At 36.6% G+C, this 23,681-nt stretch overlaps 1 protein-coding gene across 1 annotated transcript; it reads left to right on the top strand.

Moving 5' to 3' along the window:
* Positions 1-10,173: 10,173 nt before the first annotated feature.
* On the top strand, positions 10,174-23,587 carry LOC127650454 (glutathione S-transferase A-like). Its single transcript, XM_052135900.1, has 6 exons — positions 10,174-10,439; positions 10,572-10,637; positions 12,689-12,794; positions 13,462-13,580; positions 22,803-22,891; positions 23,003-23,587. The coding sequence occupies exons 1-6, from the start codon at positions 10,272-10,274 to the stop codon at positions 23,133-23,135; spliced, it is 681 nt and encodes a 226-aa protein (XP_051991860.1). The 5' UTR covers positions 10,174-10,271; the 3' UTR covers positions 23,136-23,587.
* The last annotated feature ends 94 nt before the right edge of the window (positions 23,588-23,681 follow it).

The raw sequence follows: 23,681 nt of genomic DNA, 5'->3' as shown, positions 1-23,681 counted from the left end.
CTGGAATTGTATTATAGTTAATTAAAAGTTAATGTAAAAAGTGAATTGTTGGAAAAATTACTCATGTCATGCACAAAGTAGATGTCCTAAACGACTTGACAAACTATTGTTTGCTAATATTAAATCCGTGGAGTGATTAAAAAATTACTTTTAATGACTTCAACCTAAATGTATGTAAACTTCTGACTTCAACTGTATCAGTTACAATAACAGATAATCCATAAAATATGTAATGGAGTAAACCTTATAACTTGTAATCTAGGTTTACTTACACATGGAACTATCATTAGGGGTCAAGCCCCAAAGGGTCGAAAGACCCCTACTGTTTCTGTTAGTTTTCTTCTTATTATTATTATTAGGGGTCAAGCCCCGAAGGGGCGAGAGACCCCTATTGTTTCTGTTAGTTTCTTATTATTATTAGGAGTCAAGCCCCGAAGTGGCGAGAGACCCCTATTGTTTCTGTTAGTTTTATTATTATTATTAGGGGTCAAGCCCCGAAGGGGTGAAAGACCCCTATTGTTTCTGTTAGTTTTCTTATTATTATTAGGAGTCAAGCCCCGAAGGGGCGAGAGACCCCTATTGTTTCTGTTAGTTTTCTTCTTCTTATTATTATTATTATTCTGCTTCTTCCGCTCTTGAGTCTATGGCAGCCCATAGAACTGCTTGCAGGAAAGTAATGAAATTTGGCACACAGATAGAGGACAGTCTAATGTGTCACCACAGCAAATTTGGCATCTCTATTTCAAACCCTCTAGTGCCACCAATTACCCAAACTTCTGCTCATGTTTATGTTAATAACTTTTGAACCATCCTAGAAACGAAATTCCTACTTTTTCTATCTGGTCCTAGGCCGTTTGTCCAATTTGCACAAAAATTGGTCTGCATCATCTGGAGGCAGTAACGACATAAAGTTACAATTTACAGAATTTTGATAAGCCATACCATTGTCGAGTGGCGCTTCCACAAATTCGACGAAGAACGTGCAAAATTTAACTTGAGGCTGTATCTCCGTAACGCTTTGAGTGATTGGGACGAAACTTGGTACATGTCATCTCCAACTTGGTACATGTCATCACCAATGGCAGACATAGGAATTTTTCATATCGTTGGACTTGCTATGCCCGACAGAATCTAATGAGACCTATTTGATGATTTTCTGACAAACATTTCAGAAGTTATAAGCAAAAAATTGCTATTTTCATATCTCGTGACCAGTAGTGGGCAGTGCAACAATACGCTGCAGGTAACCTCAAGGCGTAATGGTGATGTTGTGTACCAAGTTTTGTCCCAATCCCTCAAAGAGTTACGGAGATACAGCCTCAAGTTCAATTTTCTTCATCAAATTCGTTGAAGCACAATTCAAAATTGGTATGGTTAATCAAGATTCTGTGAATAAATTTTTGTCGTGCATGCCTCTGGATGATTCAGGCCAATTTTCATGCTAATCAGACAAACGGCCTAGGGCGAGTTAGAGAAAGTAGGTTTTTCAAAATGAAAATTACGTCATAGGGTGCATTCAACCGTATTGAGCCATGAAATCAGAGATAAAAAAAGATAAAAAAAATGTGTTTCTAAGACTCACGGTTCAAAAGTTATTAACATAAACGTGAGTGCAAGTTTGGGCAATTGGTGGAGCTAGAGGGTTTGAGGTACAGATGGCAAACGAATGAACAATTCCTATGTCGGCTATTTTGGACGTCGGCCATTTTGAATTTAGTCATAAAATGCTGTATTTCCAGCGACATGGTGTATTGTTACAAACATAAATGTGAGTGTAAGTTTGGGCAATTGGTAGCGCTAGAGGGTTTGAGGTAGATACGAGTTCAACGATATGAACAATTCCTATGTCGCTATTTTAGACGTCGGCCATTTTGAATTTTGTCATAAAATGCTGTATTTTCCAACGACATGGCGTATTGTTACAAATCTTTGGCACCATGCTCTGAAGGGACTGGAATTTGTTTTTACTTTTTCCCAAAAAAGGCTTGGCTGCTCCAAATTTCGAACATCCTTTCAAACTGGACTAGACTCGAATGTACCTATAGTCGTTTTTACAGACCATAACCCTCTTGTTTTTCTTGCAAGGATGTACAATAAGAATCAATGTCTTATGCATTGTTCGTTGGTGGTCTAGGGATATAACCTGTATATCAGACATAAGAAGGGGCCGAAGTGGAGAAGGGTTCCATGTGAACAGCAGTTGAACATGGGCCAGTTGGTCCTAAGGGATGGGCGAATGCCATTCGGAAGGGAGGGCGAAGGCCTCCGTCGCCCCCAGCCGATCGAAAAGGAGTCGGGTTCAGGGGAGTTGCGGAGATGGACACCGTGAGGCGTCCAGTGCGGTAACGCGACCGAACCCGGAGAAGCTGGCGGGAGCCCCGGGAAGAGTTCTCTTTTCTTTGTGAAGGGCAGGGCACCCTGGAATGGGTTCTCCCCAAGATAGGGGCCCGCTCCCTGGAAAGCGTCGCAACTCTTTGAGGGATTGGGACAAAACTTGGTACACAACATCACCATTATGCCTTGAGGTTACCAGCAGCGTTTTGTTGCACTGCCCCCTACTTGTCACGAGATATGAAAATATAAATTTTTTGCTTATAACTTCTGAAATGTTTGTCAAATTGGTCACATTAGATTCAGTCGGGCATAGCGAGTCCAACGATATGAAAAATTTCTATGTCGGCCATTTTGAATTTAGTCATAAAATGCTGTATTTTACGAATGACTTGGCATATCATTATGAAACTCGGTATGTGTCTTTGAAACCATAGTTTGAAGGGACTGAATGTTTTTTGGGACAGTGCCACCTTGTGTATAATGCTATTTCATAAAAATGCTAATAGCGATTGACTCCTTTTGCCTACTGTCATGTGTCTGGTCTTGATAGATTCCGTGGTTCATGTGGAGAACAATTAAACTAATTACGTCATGATCGAGTGAACTTCCTGTCCGCCATTTTTAAATGTTTTGAAAACCTACTTTTTCAAACTCCTAGACTGTTTGTCTGATTTGCATAAAAATTGGCCTGCATCATCTAGAGGCACTTACGACAAAACGTTATTCACCGAATTTTGATAAACCATACAATTTTACAATGGCGCTTCAACTATTTTGACAAAGAACGCAAATTGAACTTGAGGCTATATCTCTGCAACGCTTTGAGGGATTGGGACAAAGCGTGGTACGTGCCATCAACATTAGGCCCTGATTTTACCTTTTGCATCCCCTACTGGTTAGGAGATAGCTAAAAATAGTTTTTTTTGGCTAATAACATTTGAAAACTTTTACTGAAAAATTCTGAAAAAAAATTCTGTAGATCAAGTGCTACGTACTGAGTTGAACGATACCACATTTTCCTATGTCGGCCATTTTGGATGTCTGCCATTTTTAATTTAATCATAAAATGTTATATTGTATTCCAAATTGTGTTTTCTTTACTGTTCACTTTGAGTGTGTGCGTGTGCGGGCTAGATTAGTTCATGTATTAGGTTTATAATAGTTTAATAAAGTCTTGTTTGTATTCAAAGAGAAGTGTCTTGTACTTCATCCTTATGAACTTAATGCCTTAAACGGTCTGATCCTGTTACTTGCTAATAAACAGTGTTTATTCTAAATTTAAATTTGGCCACGAGGTGATAATCCTTCCAGAATTGATAAAGACACAAATTTCAACCTATCGGTGGATGAATATGTTGATTGGGTGTTAAATACTAATTCTGTTCGTTTCCATAGAGATTAGATTATTGTTCCCCCTTTTAACCAATAATGAGCTAGAATTCCCACATATTTAAGTACTGGGTAGTAAGTGACTAAATCCTTGATCTTATCCAGAGCTGCATTGTGCTGTTGTAGCCAAGTCCATTCTGCATCCTTGTCTGTCAGGTGTCTGAGAGGTTCTCCGACAGATGGGGTAGGAACTTTGACAAGTAATTCACAAACCCCAGGAGCATCTGGAGGGATTTAACATTAGTAGGTGTCTGCATGTTCTGTATTGTGGCTATTTTCTCTGGGTCAGGGCGTAGGCTCTGATTTGTGAGGAGGTGACTCATGTCACACTAGGGAGCTTCAACTTAAGTTTCTTTTTTTAGCTTCAAATTGACTTCCCTTTCTTTGGTAGTGTCGCCGCAACCATAGACGAGAATGTCATCTGCAGTCACGTTGACTCCTCTGAGGCCCTGCAATGCTTCATGTTGTCTCCTTTGGTACTATTCAGCTGCTGGTTTGATTCCAAATGTCATCCTAAGCCACCTGTATCTTTCTTCAGGTGTCCAGAATGGGGTGAGGTAGCTGCTGGCTTCATTCAACTTTATTTACCAATAACCATCTTTTGCAACTAGAACTGAAAATATTTTTGCATTTGCTATTTCTGGAAGGATATTTTCATTTGTGGGCATCTGGTAGTGTGATCTGAGTAAAGCTTTGTTCAGTGGTTTGGGTACAATGCAGATGTGTAGCTTGTCATTCTTTTCTATAGCCACCATATTGCTGATCCACAGTGTTGGTTCCGTAACTTTAGCGATAACACCCTTTTGTTAATTTAATTTATGCTTTGGTGACGTTTGATTTGATGGGAATAGGGACCCGTCTTGGCTGCTGCTGCACATGCTGGACTGTGGGGTCAACCTCAAGGTGTAGCTTCCCACCTTGATCCAAATCCATCAAACCTCATCCAAATCCATCAAACACGTCATCATACATGGAAATGACTTCTTCCGTTGTGCTGGGTGCATCTGCAGCAAGTGCCCATTGTGTGTTTACATCATGTATCACATGGTTGGTATTTACCTGGAATATATTTAGCTTCTAGCAGGTGAAAGCAGCGGTATCTGTTATGTCTCCATAACTTGAAATCTGAGGCGTCTATAGCCGCAGATTGTTTTGAGCCAGTCGCGGATCAGCTCTTCTGTCAATGCACCAATGTCTGTCATCACTGTCAGTAGTGTGGCAACACAAACCTTTTTGTCTTTTTTTCCCAGGTTTGTGGCAATCTCATAGTTTTCCATTGTGCATGAAAAACATTCAGTTGCCGTCATCGCCCTTCATGTCCATGGGTTTAGGGACTGGGATACTGTATGCCAGAGCTGCTAATCTGACTTGGCTGTACGAGGAACAAAATTAAACATGTTGTCTGTCAGTAGACCCACTAATTACTTGCTTGATTGACTTGAGCGGTCTTTGTTGGTTCTGACATCATGATTTATGTTCATCATACGCAGAGACTCTGTAATGTGTTAAACAATCTTCTTCATTCAGCAGCATAAGCACTACATCCTTCATGTAGATGTGACACGTGTACACTACGTTTAGTTGTGTAGCTCCCACCTTACCATAGTTCAATGGGGTCATCTATCGGCTCAACTATATCATAACTCACATAGTTGATATTTACAATATTTGTGTTGATTTGAAACACATCAAATAAATCAATGCTGTTATTCTGTGTTTCAGGACTTTGTGCATCCATGTTTTTCCCGCCAACCAGTAATGTTTCAAGTAATTTGTAATATTATATAAAACTGTAATTTGATACATAAACATTTCTTATGAAAAATATTTTGTATCAGAAAAACAAATAACTTTAAAATAAATTCGAAATTAATTTAAATGTACAGTTCTTAAATGTCATATATTGTAAATTAATTGTAATTTCTTGTTTTTTCATCTCTAGACAGAAACAACCCCCATCAGAACACCGTTACCCAGAATGCCCTGCAGTTAGCACCACAAAGTAAGATCAACAGTTTCTTCTCAACTCACTAACATCATTTTATACATAAACATTTCTTATGAAAAATATTTATAATCATAAAAACAAATGACTTTACATTTAATTTAATTTCTCATTTATTTTACAGTTCTTAAATGTAATTTACTGTAAATTAACTGTAATTTCTTGTTTTTTCAGCTCTAGACAGAAACGACACCTCTGACTCCAGTTAGTTGATCATCCAACGATTTAAACTACAGCGATTATGAATTATAGTTTATTTCTGTGTGATCTTACACAGATTATTCTTCATAAATCAATAAAGCAAAAGTTTATATAAACACTATAAAATGTGTTATTATCAGGGAAAGGTCATAAACGTTCATAAAATCATTCTGACGGCGTATTGAATGTGTGCATGTTTATGTTTTAACATCAAAATGAGAGAAAACCCCAATCTCATGTAAACACAATTTTAATGTCAGATTTTTAGAATGAGCTGATTTATATTTTCATGTCTTCAGTGTTTAATCTGTCTATATATATTGTTACTTTATGAAACCCAATGCATTAACTAATGTTAACAAGTATTAACATATAAGCTATGCACTTTATATAAAACATTATATTTTTATCACTGCATGTATTATATATCCATTACTTTTATACTGGAGTCGAAGTTCTCCTTTACAGCACTAAATGTGTCAATGTGTAAATACATTTGTTTGTGTTATAGGACAAACAAACATTCATTTTCATGAGCAGTCCGTTTGATTCTCATGTATTTGTAAAACTAAAACACTTTATACATTATATTTCATACAATTATCATTTAAGCTGTTTTGTGGATCAGGAATATACCGTCCCAAAAATGTATCCTAAACATTTGTTCATTTTCTAATAATTATTTCCTCATTGATGTCATTGTTTTGCTTTAATAATAAATACTAACTGGAAATGGTTCATTCTTAGTGCATTTTCTGACATTTCTTTCTATTGGAAGTTTTTCTTGTTCAAAGATGGGGTGCCCATTAAAAATGGAGAACAACTGAGCTAAGATGGTCTTTTCAAACGGGTCGAGAGATTTCTCAAAGCCTTTATGGGCTTTTAATAGGCTTTTAAAAATCTGAATATCATTCATATTTCATATGTATATCACCCTCAATGGTTCATGCTGTACACTTGCATACATGAACAGTTGTATAACAGGGCAAAAGCTTTTAATTTGAATGTGAAAATGTCACCTGCCACCAGAGGCGGACTAGCCATTGGGAGAACCGGGACATTTCCCACTGGGCCACAATATACAGAAGAGGGTCACAAAACCCAAGTGGAACACATAACACATTTGTCATTTTGTTTGAGGTGATTTGTTCCAGCATTGGAAGTATGCCAGAAATGCAGGTTTTTCTCTCCATGCATCAATGCTTTTTGCGCTGTATCGCTTTATTAAACTTGTTACAGTGTCCCTTCCACTTCTTCAACTCTATTTCATCAGAGTTCATAAAAACTCCCATCTCTCTCCACACATTTGTCCTAGCCGTACTGTGTTTGTGGAGTTTGTGTTGACAAGCATATATAAAGAGTGTACTTCTGCACAATCTCTGAGAGACGGGCTTCAAAGTTATCCATTTATAACAATAGTAGGCTCGGTAACTCCTCAGCAAACCCACGTGACTAAATAAAAAACATCACGTCTAAATGCCGCCCACTCTTGGTTTTAACCAGTATTTGCTAAGTTAGTCAAAAATAGTAGCCTAATCCACTACAAATGACTAATTATTTATCCAAAATTGTAATCAGATTACCTTACTAATTACTTCCTTAAAAGTAATCACATTACTAACTACTTAACTGTTAAGTTACTTACTAAAACAAAAGTCCACTAAACAAATTCAACATAATGTCATTTAATTCCTCGTTAATTGTTACACACAAGTCATACACTTAAAAGTAATTATATTCATTGAAATTCAGAAACTGTAATCTGATTACAAGAATTTAAAATGTAATGTGTTACATTACTTTTTTGATTAATAAGTAATTATACTTCAGAAACTAATTCATTTGTAATCGGATTACAACCGACTCTGGTTTTAACCACTAATCAACAATTTCCGAGATGTGCGCGAACAGAAGAAATGTCACCAAACAAACACTGAATGTCACTTTGTCATCTTTTGTGGACGAACCAAGCAAAGCCTGTTTGCTCAACACGAGCATCATCAATTGCAAAATAATCATTGTTTTTAAACAGATCACAGAATCTCCCAACGTCATCTATGGCGTGTTCACTCGAGGGTTTGTTACAAATATGCTTCAGTATATAAATTCATTGAAAATGAAAAATGAAGACTTCTGTGCTATAAAGTCTTTATCAGCATTAGATCTTTAATGTGGTCTCAGAGGTCCTCATGTGAACTCTTTAAGAATGTTTATAATAAATCCCAAAGACACTGCAATTAATGCTGTATGTTTGGTTTTCCAATTAAACATTATTTTCTCATTCTATTAGTCAATATTGTCAAACCATCGCACCATTTTCTAAAACACTCATCGTCTCAAAACTATAGACACCATCCCTGCTGTCACGTTCTCTAAAGAAAACTCGAAACACAATTTCGGCATTTAAGGGAGAGTTCACGCTCTTTATTTACTTACCCCGATACAATCCCAGATGTGTGACAGTCTTTCTTCAGCAGAACACAAATAAAGATTTTTAGAAGAAGGTGGAGCTCTGTCGGGTCCTTATAATGAAAGTAAACGGGTGCCAGCACTTTCACGCTCCAAAAGTCACATTTAGGCAGCATAAAAGTAATCCACACGACTCCAGTCGATCAGGGCATGTCTTCTGAAGCAAATCAATTCATTTGTGTAAAAACTAAATTGATAATTAAAACTTCCTGCCAGCAGTTGACGCATCACGTAGCTGTTGCATGAGGTAGGTGCGTTGGCGAGTTCACGCGAGAATTCACAAGCGCCATTTATTTAAAACAGAAGAACGAACGTCACTCGAGAGTTCGGCCATTTCAAACAGCATCAGAGTCCTGGACATAAACCCATTGATTTGCTTAAGAAGACATTCATATATCGACTGGAGTCCTGTGGATTACTTTTATGCTGCCTAAATGTGACTTTTGGGCCATGCTTGAGCACGTAGCAGAACCTAATTTCTGACTTGCGATAGCAGGGAAAGTGAGAGGGCTATTAGGCGATACTGAGGTGTCTAAAATCTCTGCGTTGTGGCAAAGCTTCGACATCAGCACTAACAAGCATTGAAATGACCTGTGTCAAGGCACTAACTCGTTCCCAGCTCACAGTGGCGGGGGAAGCGATATGGCCATAATGTCTGCTGTGATGCAGTATTCGTGACTGAATTGAAAGGAGAGACTTGAAACAGTCACCATGGTTACATGGACAACAGAAAGCGGATTATTGCAAGAAAACAGCGTTCCGGTTTACACACACTGTATAAGCGCGTTCTCTTTACTCCCGTATACATGTGGCTCATTCAATAAGCAGCGTTCTCCACAGCAACGTAATGTTCCTGCAAAGTTTGTGTAGTAAACAACACACATGGCAACACCTATTTTATCCTCTATTGCTTAATTTTATTTCCAGATATTCCTGAGTTGTTGCTGTGTTTGTTATTGCGGCCTGAAACTGAACTGCAATGCCTCTTACATAAAACTCTGTGATTCCCCCAATGTACAAACGCACATCATACAACGTTAGCGACAGTTGACATGTTGCATTCGTGTGTATGGGTTGGCTATAGTTTATAGTGTAGTCTTAGGTTATATACGGTAGTATTCCATTATATAGGTTATATGTGTATAGTATATGTGATTCTCGCGCTGTACTGCCAGAAATGTTGAACTCTTTCTATTGTTTTGACGTGTTGCTATGACGTTTGTCCTCCTGGTCTTTTCCACGCATGCGCACTCTTAAAACACCATTATGGGCTTACATGGCCACAATAAACCGCATTGTCCGAGAGAAACCTAGTTGTGTTAAACCGCTTTCTCTTAATCCGTTAAACAGCATAAGAAAATCATTGTTCTTGTTTACATGACGCTTCACAACACACTTTCTGCTAAACCCCTGAATAAACCATTCTCATAAGTGCATGTTGCTGTGAACAGCTTCTGTGGACAAGTTAAAACCAAGACTAACCCAATGTGATCAGATGAAAGCGCGAACGCACATTTGGGGAATTCTCAAAGGTCAACAACAGTCTGAGTGCAATGATTGAACCTCACCTTGAGTGACCCCCCTTCATGATCATGATAATCTCCAACAGTTACAACAGTGTACAATTACACTGAAGCCGTCTGTTAAACAGTAAAATACGGCATATATTTACCGTGTTATTCCTGTACAATGGAACCGCGATCATTAATTCTGTCCGGCAGATGACGCAGTTTCCCGTCTGATAACGTGCACGCGCTTTCAGGCACGGCAGGATTGCGCGCGACGCCATTATATCTCGAGTCCTCACGCCCAGAAGTGCCAGATTTGTTTCCTGTTAAATATCTACATTACCAGTGAATCAGTCAGAGGTATCATGGCGAAAGACATGATGTTGTACTGGTGCGTCGGTTCCCCGCCGTGCTGGAGGGTGATGATCGCGCTGGAGGAGAAAAACCTGCAGGGATACAACAACAAACAACTGTCGTTTGAGAAAGAAGAACAGAAAACTAAACAAGTGACGGATCTCAATCCACGAGGACAGGTGCATTACAGCAACAACAGCCATTGCAAACTAGAATATTCAAGTGATTTCTTGTGAATGCATTCTGTCTTTAACACATTGCAGAATGATTTTTAAAACATTTTAGTTTCATTTCGCACTTTATTTCTGCAGCTTCCAACTTTCAAGCATGGAAACATCATCGTGAACGAGTCGTTTGCTGCATGCATGTATCTGGAGGTGAGATCGGGTGAAACATGCACCCTTAATAAAGACAGAAAAACACTTTTCTAACGTGCACCCTTAATAAAGCTTATAAACACATTAGTTTAAACACTTTTCTAACGTGCACCCTTAATAAAGACTTATAAACGTGTTAGTTTAAACACTTTTCTAACGTGCACCCTTAATAAAGACTTATAAACGTGTTAGTTTAAACACTTTTCTAACGTGCACCCTTAATAAAGGCTTATAAACACATTAGTTAAAACACTTTTCTAACATGAATCCTTAATAAAAGCTTATAAACACATTAGTTTAAACACTTTTCTAATGTGCACCCTTAATAAAGACTTATAAACACATTAGTTTAAAGACTTTTCTAATGTGCACCCTTAATAAAGACTTATAAACACATTAGTTTAAAGACTTTTCTAACGTGCACCCTTAATAAAGGCTTTTAAATGTGTTAGTTTAAACACTTTTCTAACGTGCACCCTTAATAAAAGCTTATAAACGTGTGAGCTTAAACACTTTTATAACGTGCACCCTTAATAAAAGCTTATAAACACATTAGTTTAAACACTTTTCTAACGTGCACCCTTAATAAAAGCTTATAAACACATTAGTTTAAACACTTTTCTAACGTGAATCCTTAATAAAAGCTTATAAACACATTAGTTTAAACACTTTTGTAATGTGCACCCTTAATAAAGACTTTTAAACACATTAGTTTAAAGACTTTTCTAATGTGCACCCTTAATAAAGACTTATAAACACATTAGTTTAAACACTTTTCTAACGTGCACCCTTAATAAAAGCTTATAAACACATTAGTTTAAACACTTTTCTAACGTGAATCCTTAATAAAAGCTTATAAACACATTAGTTTAAACACTTTTCTAACGTGCACCCTTAATAAAAGCTTATAAACACATTAGTTTAAACACTTTTCTAACGTGAATCCTTAATAAAAGCTTATAAACACATTAGTTTAACACTTTTCTAATGTGCACCCTTAATAAAGACTTTTAAACACATTAGTTTAAAGACTTTTCTAATGTGCACCCTTAATAAAGACTTATAAACACATTAGTTTAAACACTTTTCTAACGTGCACCCTTAATAAAAGCTTATAAACACATTAGTTTAAACACTTTTCTAACATGCACCCTTAATAAAAGCTTATAAACACATTAGTTTAAACACTTTTCTAACATGCACCCTTAATAAAAGCTTATAAACACATTAGTTTAAACACTTTTCTAACATGCACCCTTAATAAAAGCTTATAAACACATTAGTTAAAACACTTTTCTAACATGCACCCTTAATAAAAGCTTATAAACACATTAGTTTAAACACTTTTCTAACATGCACCCTTAATAAAAGCTTATAAACACATTAGTTTAAACACTTTTCTAACATGCACCCTTAATAAAAGCTTATAAACACATTAGTTTAAACACTTTTCTAACGTGCACCATTAATAAAAGCCTATAAACGCATTAAACACTTTTCTAACATGCACCCTTAATAAAAGCTTATAAACGCGTATTCAAAATCATGTATTCAAGATGCATGGAAAACATTTTAAAACTTTCTATTCGATAGTTACACCAATTTACATTTTTAGTCATTGAATCATTTTATTTTTAGTAGAAAATCCTATAAATGGTTTTCAAACATATTGTGAAACTAACATGGACATAATGATTACATTTCTACAAACCTGACATGTTTTAAATGAGATCTTATTTGTATCACATCAAACACATATGTTGATTTATGGTTGTCACAATGCAAAATTACTCTGTATGTTGGTTATTAAACCACACTAACTTCTTTATGTGGGTTTTTTCCCAAACACTAATTATATTTAAAGCATTTGTTTTTTTTTAAGATCAGGACGATGACATCACAAGACACTTTTTACTTCATGTACCTCTAAAGAAAACTACTAAATATTAGGTTTTAATTCACAAATTGAAAACATGCTCAAAAAAGGTTTACTCAAATCATTTGTATTAGTTGCATTTAATGGGTTTATTTTGTATTTTTGGCGTGCACAGAGTGCGTTCAAATCTCAAGGTACCCGTCTGATCCCAGATAACCCGACTGAACAAGCACTTGTTTATCAGCGCATGTTTGAGACCAGCAACCTGCAGCAGAAAATGTGTAAGTGCCCTAAAACTGCCTTCTTTTAAAGGGACAGTTCACCCAAAAATAAACATTCTCTCATTTACTCACTCTCATGCCATCTCATGCCACACACATGCTCATGCCATCCCAGATGTGTTTGACTTCCTTCTACAGAACACAAATTAAGATATTAATACAAGTGAAAAGTGACTAGCTCCAAAAAGCACATAAAGGCAGCATAAAAGTAATCCATATGACTCCAGTGGTTTAATCCATGTCTTCAGAAGTGATATGATAGGTGTGGGTGAGAAACAGATCAATATTTAAGTAATTTTTTACTATAAATCTCCACTTTCACTTTCTTATTCTTTAGTTTTTAGTGATTTGCATTCTTCATGCATATCGCCACCTACTGGGCAGGGAGGAGAATTTATTGAAGACTAAAATATTTATGTTTCTCACCCACACCTATCATACCACTTGAGGAGAGATGAGGGTGAGTAAATGATGAGAGAATATTCATTTGTTTGGTGAAATGTCCCTTTAAATCATAAACACACATTACACAAGGATACTTTGACATTTCTAAGTGGTGTAATAACAGAAGTTATGTTTATTATGCCAGCTGAGAAACAATCACTTTTTAACATTTAATGAATGTGTCTCTACATTGTGTTAACCCGGATGTCTTGTGTTTGTGCAGATGAGGTGGCATTTTATGAGTGGTTGGCACCTGAGGGAGAGCGACATGAATCCGCCTTGAAGAGAAATAAAGAGAATTTAATTGCAGAGCTGAAACTGTGGGAGAGCTACTTGGAGAAGGTTCTTTTATATTTCCTGTCTTAAAGTAGAAAGCCTGTTTCACACAGCACATATTAACAGCGCATGTTTATTTTGGACTTATTAACAGGTTGAAGTATTCACAGGGACGTGTAGCAAGAGTAGTTTTGGCACCGAGCCCATTTTTGCTGCACGTAATGCAGTGAACTCAGCAAAAAATACAATGAAAATGCACTTTACCCATTGCCTAATCTACCCATGACCTATTTATCAATATAACCTTGTGCAATATAGTCTTTTTGAAGCAATATAAAGATAATTAACTATTCATGCATTGATTGAAAAAACCAAGTTCCACACATAGTGACACTTCTGCTCATGAATCCAGATGATTTAAGCAGTTTACAGTATAAAACCTAAACTATTTTCTAACATGCATCCTTAATAAAAGCTTATAAACTCATTCGTTTAAACACTTTTCTAACATGCACCCTTAATAAAAGCTTATAAACACATGAGTTTAAACACTTTTCTAACATGCACCCTTAATAAAAGCTTATAAACACATTAGTTTAAACACTTTTCTAACATGAATCCTTAATAAAAGCTTATAAACACATGAGTTTAAACACTTTTATAACATGCACCCTTAATAAAAGCTTATAAACACATTAGTTTAAACACTTTTCTAACATGCACCCTTAATAAAAGCTTATAAACACATTAGTTTAAACACTTTTCTAACATGCATCCTTAATAAAAGCTTATAAACACATGAGTTTAAACACTTTTCTAACATGAATCCTTAATAAAAGCTTATAAACACATTAGTTTAAACACTTTTCTAACATGAATCCTTAATAAAAGCTTATAAACACATTAGTTTAAACACTTTTCTAACATGCATCCTTAATAAAAGCTTAGAAACACATGAGTTTAAACACTTTTCTAACATGCACCCTTAATGAAGGCTTATAAACACATTAGTTTAAACACTTTTCTAACATGAATCCTTAATAAAAGCTTATAAACACATTAGTTTAAACACTTTTATAACATGCACCCTTAATAAAAGCTTATAAACACATTAGTTTAAACACTTTTCTAACATGCATCCTTAATAAAAGCTTATAAACACATTAGTTTAAACACTTTTCTAACATGCATCCTTAATAAAAGCTTATAAACACATGAGTTTAAACACTTTTCTAACATGAATCCTTAATAAAAGCTTACAAACACATTAGTTTAAACACTTTTCTAACATGAATCCTTAATAAAAGCTTATAAACACATTAGTTTAAACACTTTTCTAACATGCATCCTTAATAAAAGCTTATAAACACATGAGTTTAAACACTTTTCTAACATGCACCCTTAATGAAGGCTTATAAACACATTAGTTTAAACACTTTTCTAACATGAATCCTTAATAAAAGCTTATAAACACATTAGTTTAAACACTTTTATAACATGAATCCTTAATAAAAGCTTACAAACACATTAGTTTAAACACTTTTCTAACATGAATCCTTAATAAAAGCTTATAAACACATTAGTTTAAACACTTTTCTAACATGCATCCTTAATAAAAGCTTATAAACACATGAGTTTAAACACTTTTATAACATGCACCCTTAATGAAGGCTTATAAACACATTAGTTTAAACACTTTTCTAACATGAATCCTTAATAAAAGCTTATAAACACATTAGTTTAAACACTTTTATAACATGCACCCTTAATAAAAGCTTATAAACACATTAGTTTAAACACTTTTCTAACATGCATCCTTAATAAAAGCTTATAAACACATGACTTTAAACACTTTTCTAACATGCACCCTTAATAAAAGCTTATAAACACATTAGTTTAAACACTTTTCTAACATGAATCCTTAATAAAAGCTTATAAACACATTAGTTTAAACACTTTTCTAACATGCATCCTTAATAAAAGCTTATAAACACATGACTTTAAACACTTTTCTAACATGCACCCTTAATAAAAGCTTATAAACACATTAGTTTAAACACTTTTCTAACATGAATCCTTAATAAAAGCTTATAAACACATTAGTTTAAACACTTTTCTAACATGATTCCTTAATAAAAGCTTATAAACACATTAGTTTAAACACTTTTCTAACATGCACCCTTAATGAAGGCTTATAAACACATTAGTTTAAACACTTTTATAACATGCACCCTTAATAAAAGCTTATAAACACATTAGTTTAAACACTTTTCTAACATGATTCCTTAATAAAAGCTTATAAACTCATTAGTTTAAACACTTTTCTAACGTCCACCCTTAATAAAAGCTTATAAACACATTTGTTTAAACACTTTTCTAACATGCACCCTTAATGAAGGCTTATAAACACATTAGTTTAAACACTTTTCTAACATGAATCCTTAATAAAAGCTTATAAACACATTAGTTTAAACACTTTTATAACATGCACCCTTAATAAAAGCTTATAAACACATTTGTTTAAACACTTTTCTAACATGCACCCTTAATAAAAGCTTATAAACACATTAGTTTAAACACTTTTCTAACATGCACCCTTAATGAAGGCTTATAAACACATTAGTTTAAACACATTTATAACATGCACCCTTAATAAAGACTTATAAACACATTAGTTTAAACACTTTTATAACATGCACCCTTAATGAAGGCTTATAAACACATTAGTTTAAACACTTTTCTAACATGCACCCTTAATAAAAGCTTATAAACACATTAGTTTAAACACTTTTCTAACATGAATCCTTAATAAAAGCTTATAAACACATTAGTTTAAACACTTTTCTAACATGAATCCTTAATAAAGACTTATAAACACATTAGTTTAAACACTTTTCTAACATACACCCTTAATAAAAGCTTATAAACACATTAGTTTAAACACTTTTATAACATACACCCTTAATAAAAGCTTATAAACACATTAGTTTAAACACTTTTCTAACATGCACCCTTAATAAAAGCTTATAAACACATTAGTTTAAACACTTTTCTAACATGCACCCTTAATGAAGGCTTATAAACACATTACCGTAATTTCCGGACTATTGAGCGCACCGCAATATAAGCCACACCCACTGAATTTTAACAAAATTATTATTTTGAACATAAATAAGCCGCAGGTGCCTACGGTACATTGAAACAAATGAACTTTACACAGGCTTTAACGAAACATGGCTTGTAACAAAAATATATAGGCTTTAACGAAACACGGTGTGGCAGCGGGGGCGTGGTCAAGCGCCCGTCCGGGAGAGAAAAGCGGTAAGGGCGCTTACACCTGAGCTAAATTATGTCTAAAACCTGTGTTTAATTTCAGTAAGCATGGGGAGAGTGGCATAAAAAGGCAGCAGCCACAGAGCTGAGAGAGAGAGAGAGAGACACACGTCAGTCTAGTGTTGGCGCATAGAAGACCAAGAATTGAGAAACTTTATAAAATTGATTGTAAACATTGCTGTGGCCATTAAAAGCCTTACCTGGAACGTCAAGTGCCCTGCTGAAAACTGTCACACTGGTGCCAGTGTGACAGTTTTCCCAAGAAGGACACGTGAAGCAGGGCACTTGAAATTAGACACAGGTGTTAGACATAATTTAGCGCAGGTGTAAGCGCCCTTACAGCTTTTCTCTCCCGGACAGGCGCTTGATCACGCCCCCGCTGCCACACACGGCTTGTAACAAAAACAAAAAAATTAGCAGTAAACAGTAGCCTACCAAGAAAGTCATTGGTCAATATCTTCCTCCTCCTGTGCACTGAAACCACTGAAGTCATCTCCTTCGGTGTCGGAGTTGAATAGCCTCAGAATAGCCTCAGCTTTAGTTGTCTTTTTGCACTGAGTCAATTCCTCACGCTGCTGTTTCCAACGTCTTATCATCGACTCATTAAGACCAAGCTCCCGTGCAGCAGCTCTATTTCCTTTTCCAACAGTCAGATCAATCGCCTTCAACTTGAAAGCTGCATCATATGCGTTTCTCCATGTCTTTGCCATGGTGAGGGTGACAAAATGACTACCATAATCAGAATGATGGGACGTTTGAGCGTGCTCGATTTAATCTAAACAGTAAACAAAAAAAGTTGTTTGACCTTAACCCGTTCGGCAATTTCATTGGTCTAATGAAAGCTTCACGCCGCCAAAAAACTGAGAACGTCACAGAATGTTATTTTTTTTAAAATAAAATCTGAAAGCGGAAAAAATCCATATATTAGCCGCGTCATTGTTTAAGCCGCGAGGTTCAAAGCGTGGGAAAAAAGTTGCGGCTTATAGTCCGGAAATTACAGTAGTTTAATTTCATACAGTAGATATGAATCCTTAATAAAAGCTTATAAACACATTAGTTTAAACACTTTTCTAACATGAATCCTTAATAAAAGCTTATAAACACATTAGTTTAAACACTTTTCTAACATGCACCTTTAATAAAAGCATATAAACACATTAGTTTAAACACTTTTCTAACATACACCTTTAATAAAAGCTTATAAACACATTAGTTTAACACTTTTCTAACATGGATCCTTAATAAAAGCTTATAAACACATTAGTTTAAACACTTTTATACATGCACCCTTAATAAAAGCTTATAAACACATTAGTTTAAACACTTTTCTAACATGGATCCTTAATAAAAGCATATAAACACATTAGTTTAAACACTTTTCTAACATACACCTTTAATAAAAGCATATAAACACATTAGTTTAAACACTTTTCTAACATGGATCCTTAATAAAAGCATATAAACACATTAGTTTAAACACTTTTCTAACATGGATCCTTAATAAAAGCTTATAAACACATTAGTTTAAACACTTTTCTAACATGCACCCTTAATAAAAGCTTATAAACACATTAGTTTAAACACTTTTCTAACATGCACCTTTAATAAAAGCATATAAACACATTAGTTTAAACACTTTTCTAACATGGATCCTTAATAAAAGCTTATAAACACATTAGTTTAAACACTTTTATACATGCAACCTTAATAAAAGCTTATAAACACATTAGTTTAAACACTTTTATACATGCACCCTTAATAAAAGCTTATAAACACATTAGTTTAAACACTTTTCTAACATGCACCCTTAATAAAAGCTTATAAACACATTAGTTTAAACACTTTTCTAGCGTGCCCCCCTTAATGAAGGCTTATAAACACATTAGTTTAAACACTTTTCTAGCGTGCCCCCCTTAATGAAGGCTCGTAAACGCGTTTGTTTAAACACTTTTCTAGCGTGCACCCTTAATGAAGGCTCGTAAACACGTTTGTTTAAACACTTTTGTAGTGTGCACCCTTAATGAAGGCTCGTAAACACGTTTGTTTAAACACTTTTGTAGTGTGCACCCTTAATGAAGGCTCGTAAACTTGTTTGTTTAAAAATGTTCTAGCGTGCCCCCCTTAATGAAGGCTCATAAACGCATTTGTTTAAACACTTTACTAGCGTGCACCCTTAATGAAGGCTCGTAAACGTGTTCGTTTAAAAATGTTCTAGCGTGCCCCCTTAATGAAGGCTCGTAAACACGTTTGTAGTGTGCACCCTTAATGAAGGCTCGTAAACTTGTTTGTTTAAAAATGTTCTAGCGTGCCCCCCTTAATGAAGGCTCATAAACGCATTTGTTTAAACACTTTACTAGCGTGCACCCTTAATGAAGGCTTGTAAACGTGTTCGTTTAAAAATGTTCTAGCGTGCCCCCCTTAATGAAGGCTCATAAACGCATTTGTTTAAACACTTTACTAGCGTGCACCCTTAATGAAGGCTCATAAACGCGTTCGTTTAAACACTTTTCTAGCGTGCCCCCTTAATGAAGGCTCGTAAACACGTTTGTTTAAACACTTTTGTAGTGTGCACCCTTAATGAAAGCTCGTAAACTTGTTTGTTTAAAAATGTTCTAGCGTGCCCCCCTTAATGAAGGCTCATAAACGCATTTGTTTAAACACTTTACTAGCGTGCACCCTTAATGAAGGCTCGTAAACGTGTTCGTTTAAAAATGTTCTAGCGTGCCCCCCTTAATGAAGGCTCATAAACGCGTTCGTTTAAACACTTTTCTAGCGTGCCCCCTTAATGAAGGCTTGTAAACGTGTTAGTTTAAACACTTTTCTAGCGTGCACCCTTAATGAAGGCTTGTAAACGTGTTAGTTTAAACACTTTTCTAGCGTGCCCCCTTAATGAAGGCTTGTAAACGTGTTAGTTTAAACACTTTTCTGGCGTGCACCCTTAATGAAGGCTTGTAAACGTGTTAGTTTAAACACTTTTCTAGCGTGCACCCTTAATGAAGGCTCATAAACGCGTTTGTTTAAACACTTTTCTAGGGTGCCCCCTTAATGAAGGCTTGTAAACTCGTTCGTTTAAACCAGGGGTGTCCAAACTTTTTTTAGTGAGGGCCAAATACAGAAAAATAAACAAAGGGCCGGGCCACACACTATATTGACACATGAATACTGCGTTTTTACGACCTGGCTTGTTACTCAAGGTCTCAACATAAAAAGGAACAGGAACAAACAGTTTAGGTTTTAACATTTAAAATGAATAAAGAACTGTTTATTATTAAAGTAAAAAGTGTGGTATGAATGTCAGTTGTGTGTGTTTGCAAAGAGTCAGGTTAATAACTGGAACTGCACTGCCCGTGCACTGGAACGACAGGCCTGCAGGTGGCACAGGTGGTCGTAACATTGTAACTCACCTATAATGTGAAGAACATTGCACTCAGTGTACATATCAATGTATAGTAAAAACATAGCAGGACTTGTCAGACTAATAATCTGAGGCAATTTCAAGAGACTGCTAATTCGCCTAAAGAATAATTCTCACAAATAAAAAATACTTCAAAACTAACGCACACAATTCAAAAGCGACAAAGAGGAAGGTGCAGCAAGACACTCGCGCTACAACCAACTCACAGCGCTCGCCCCCGGGGGGAAACGCGTTCATGTGGCAGATCTCTGCACGGCGCCGCTGTCCATGGTACTAGGTCACACGCGCGCTGCTTTTAGCTTTATTGCTGTTTAATATGAACTGATAATTCTATAATGTGAAGAACATTGCACTCAGTGGGAGCAGTGATGCTGTCCTTTGGATTGAAGGATGGCTGACATGTCAGGAGAAAGTTTGGTGGTTGAGACACGAAGGACTTCACAGAGATGGCTATCGGCCATTCTGGTTCTCAATCTGCTTTTGTTCTGATTTAACAGAGAAAATGTTTGTTCACATATGTATGTTGAGCCGAACAGACTCATCATTCTTTTTGCCTGGCGTCTCATCAGAGGAAACTTGGCACTATCCAAACTCTGATAGAAGTCAGGGAGGGAGAGAAGCTGATGTTGACTCTTCAGAGAATCATCGCATTGCATTTCAATCAGTTCTAACTGCAGACTCTCTTCCACTTCTTCTGCATCCACCAGGAAGGGGGTCGAGAACAGCTTGATTTGTTTTTCAATGACAGAAAAATCTTGGAAACGCTGGTTGAATTCGGTCACGAGAGATGCAATCACAGACACATATTTCTCCTTTTTAGCAGAAAGGTCGGCATTTGGAAAAGCAGACTTGATTTCAGACAGTGCAGGGAAGTGTGCAACATTAAATCTTCGTAGTTGTGTCTCAAACAGGCGGAGTTTTACACGGAAGGCATTCATGTGCGCATACAGGTGTGGCACCAGCTGTTCTTTGCCTTGTAGGTTCTTGTTCAGTGTATTCAGATGATGAGTAAGATCAACTAAAAATGCCAGGTCGGCCAGCCACAGAGGGTCACTCAGTTCATGAAGAGGTCGGCCCTTCTCTTTCATAAACGGATCGATTTCTGATCTCAGCGAATAAAAGCGCTGCAGCACATAGCCGCGGCTCAGCCAGAGTGGTAGAGTACATCCCCGTATTCAGCATCCACATCAGAAAGGAAAGCTTGAAATTCTCTGTGGTACAGTCCTATAGCTCGAATTATGTTGACAGTTTTTACAACAGTGTTCATCACATCGCCCAGCTGGACAGTCTTGGCACATAGTGCTTCTTGGTGGATTACAGTGCATCCTAAAAGCCTCACCTCCTTTCTCTTTTACCTTGGCGCACACCATCGATGCCATTCCTTTGCGATCACCCGTCATGGCCGGAGCTCCATCCGTTGTTACTCCACAGAGCTTGTCCCATTTAAGCCCCATCTTTTCAACTGCCTCTGACACAGCTTCAAAAATATCTCTACCCGTCGTTGTGCCTTTTAGGCTCATCATACCAAGCAGCTCCGTACAGCAAAAATTATCATCTACTCCCCGCAAAACAATTAACAGCTGCGCAGTGTCTGTAGCATCTGTACTCTCATCGCATGCTATCGAGTAAAAATCAAAAGCACCAGCTTTGTCTCTCAGCTGAAGTTTCACGTTAGCTGACAAGTCCTCGATTCTCCGCACCACTGTATTTCTGGAAAAGCTCACGTTGTTGAAATCCTGCACTTTCTCCGGGCACATTATTTCTGTGACTTTGATGAGGCACTGCTTTATGAAACCACCGTCTGAGAACAGTTTGCCGTGCTGGGCAATAAGTTTAGCGACTTCATAGCTTGCTGTTGTGGCGTTTTCCTGTATTTTGTTAGCACGAACAAAAAACTGTTGTTGAGCTTGCAGACTAGCTGCCATTTGCTTGACTTTCTGTGTTCGTTCGGCACCGGTGTACGATGTGTAGCTCTGATGTTTGGTTTCATAGTGCCGACGGACATTATAGTCTTTCATCACAGCAACATCTTCATTGCAAATCAAACAGACACACTTTCCGTTGATTCCTTTAAAAAAATATTCATTTTCCCACCGTGTTTGAAATCTTCTACACTCACTTGCTATTTTTCGTTTCTTGGGTGCTGCCATTTCTGGTGACTCGCGGTAAAAGTTTTTCTAGCGGTAACGGTTGAGAAGCACCGTTTCTGTGGCTGGCTGCCTGGCTCCATCTAGTGTTGAAACTGAGAAGTGCAACAGAGTTGAGCTCAAGCTTCTTGTGTGGGCCATATTCAATTATATTTTCAGAATTTGCCGCGGGCCAATAAAAACTGGGCCCGCGGGCTGTAGTTTGGACACCCCTGGTTTAAACACTTTTCTAGTGTGCCCCCTTAATGAAAGCTTGTAAACGTGTTCCTTTAAACACTTCTCTAGCGTTTTCTAGAAAGCTTGAACACATGCACCTTATACATCCAGCTACTGTGTGCCAATTTGACCTGTTCCTAATAAACGGCCTCCACATATATCTAATTTGTTCTCCAGATGGGGAAGGGGTCATACCTCGCTGGAAAGAACTTCTCCATGGTGGACGTTGTTTGTTTCCCAGTTATAGCATATTTCCCAAGACTTGAGTGAGTAAAACCTTCCTGAACAAATAAATTAATATTTAATCATTGACCTTCTTAGATGAAAGGACAGATCAAAGTCTGCTTTAATCATTAATATATTTTGATGGTTGGCAGGTGTCCTAAAGAGAGATGTCCCAGACTGATGGAGTACTATGACATGGTGAAGGACCGTCCCAGTATTAAAGCCAGCTGGCCAGCTGAATGGCTGGAGAAACCAGAGAAACAGTACACTCTTAAGAACTTATGAAGACCACCACTGATGACAACCTGAAGATATTCATAACAAACACAGGTGGAAAGAGTGAAACTGCATCTAATTCTGGCTGATTTCACACCTCAAATTAGATCAAAATATAAAACATTTCAAATGCTCTTTTACTAATCTGTCAATTCAAATACTACAACTGTGATATCATATGTTAAATATTTGACAAGTTAATCAAAAACATCTGTTAACGTCATTGTCATTTAAACATTTCAAACTAAACACTCTGTTAATGGACATGTAATGGTAAATTAACATTAATAAACACAAACATGACGAACAAAGTGAACATGTTAATAAATAAGTCTTTATATTGTTATTGTTATCTGTTCCCCCAGAATACATTTCCCATTATTCCCTGCCCTCATCACTGCCAGCTGTTCTTGATTGTTTTCACCTGTCTTCCATTAAATCATTATATATTGTGTATATAATGCCCTGTTGTTTGCTTTTGACCTCCTGTGTATGACCAGTGCCTATCATGTATGTTTTCTCTGTTCCTGTCTTTTCCCATCGTGGATGTTTCTT

Source organism: Xyrauchen texanus, chromosome 10 (assembly GCF_025860055.1).
Source record: "Xyrauchen texanus isolate HMW12.3.18 chromosome 10, RBS_HiC_50CHRs, whole genome shotgun sequence".
Lineage (NCBI taxonomy): Eukaryota > Metazoa > Chordata > Actinopteri > Cypriniformes > Catostomidae > Xyrauchen > Xyrauchen texanus.
Note: the sequence above shows the minus strand (reverse complement) of the source record. Positions and strands in the feature narration are given on the sequence as shown.

What these genes read in the sequence shown, in the direction of transcription:
- LOC127650454 (XM_052135900.1), top strand. Translation starts at nt 10,272, where the DNA reads ATGGCGAAAGACATGATGTTGTACTGGTGCGTCGGTTCCCCGCCGTGC. An exon ending in CAACCTGCAGCAGAAAATGT is followed by an intron (nt 12,795 to 13,461) that starts GTAAGTGCCCTA and finishes GTGTTTGTGCAG; the next exon opens with ATGAGGTGGCATTTTATGAG. An exon ending in GGGAGAGCTACTTGGAGAAG is followed by an intron (nt 13,581 to 22,802) that starts GTTCTTTTATAT and finishes TTTGTTCTCCAG; the next exon opens with ATGGGGAAGGGGTCATACCT.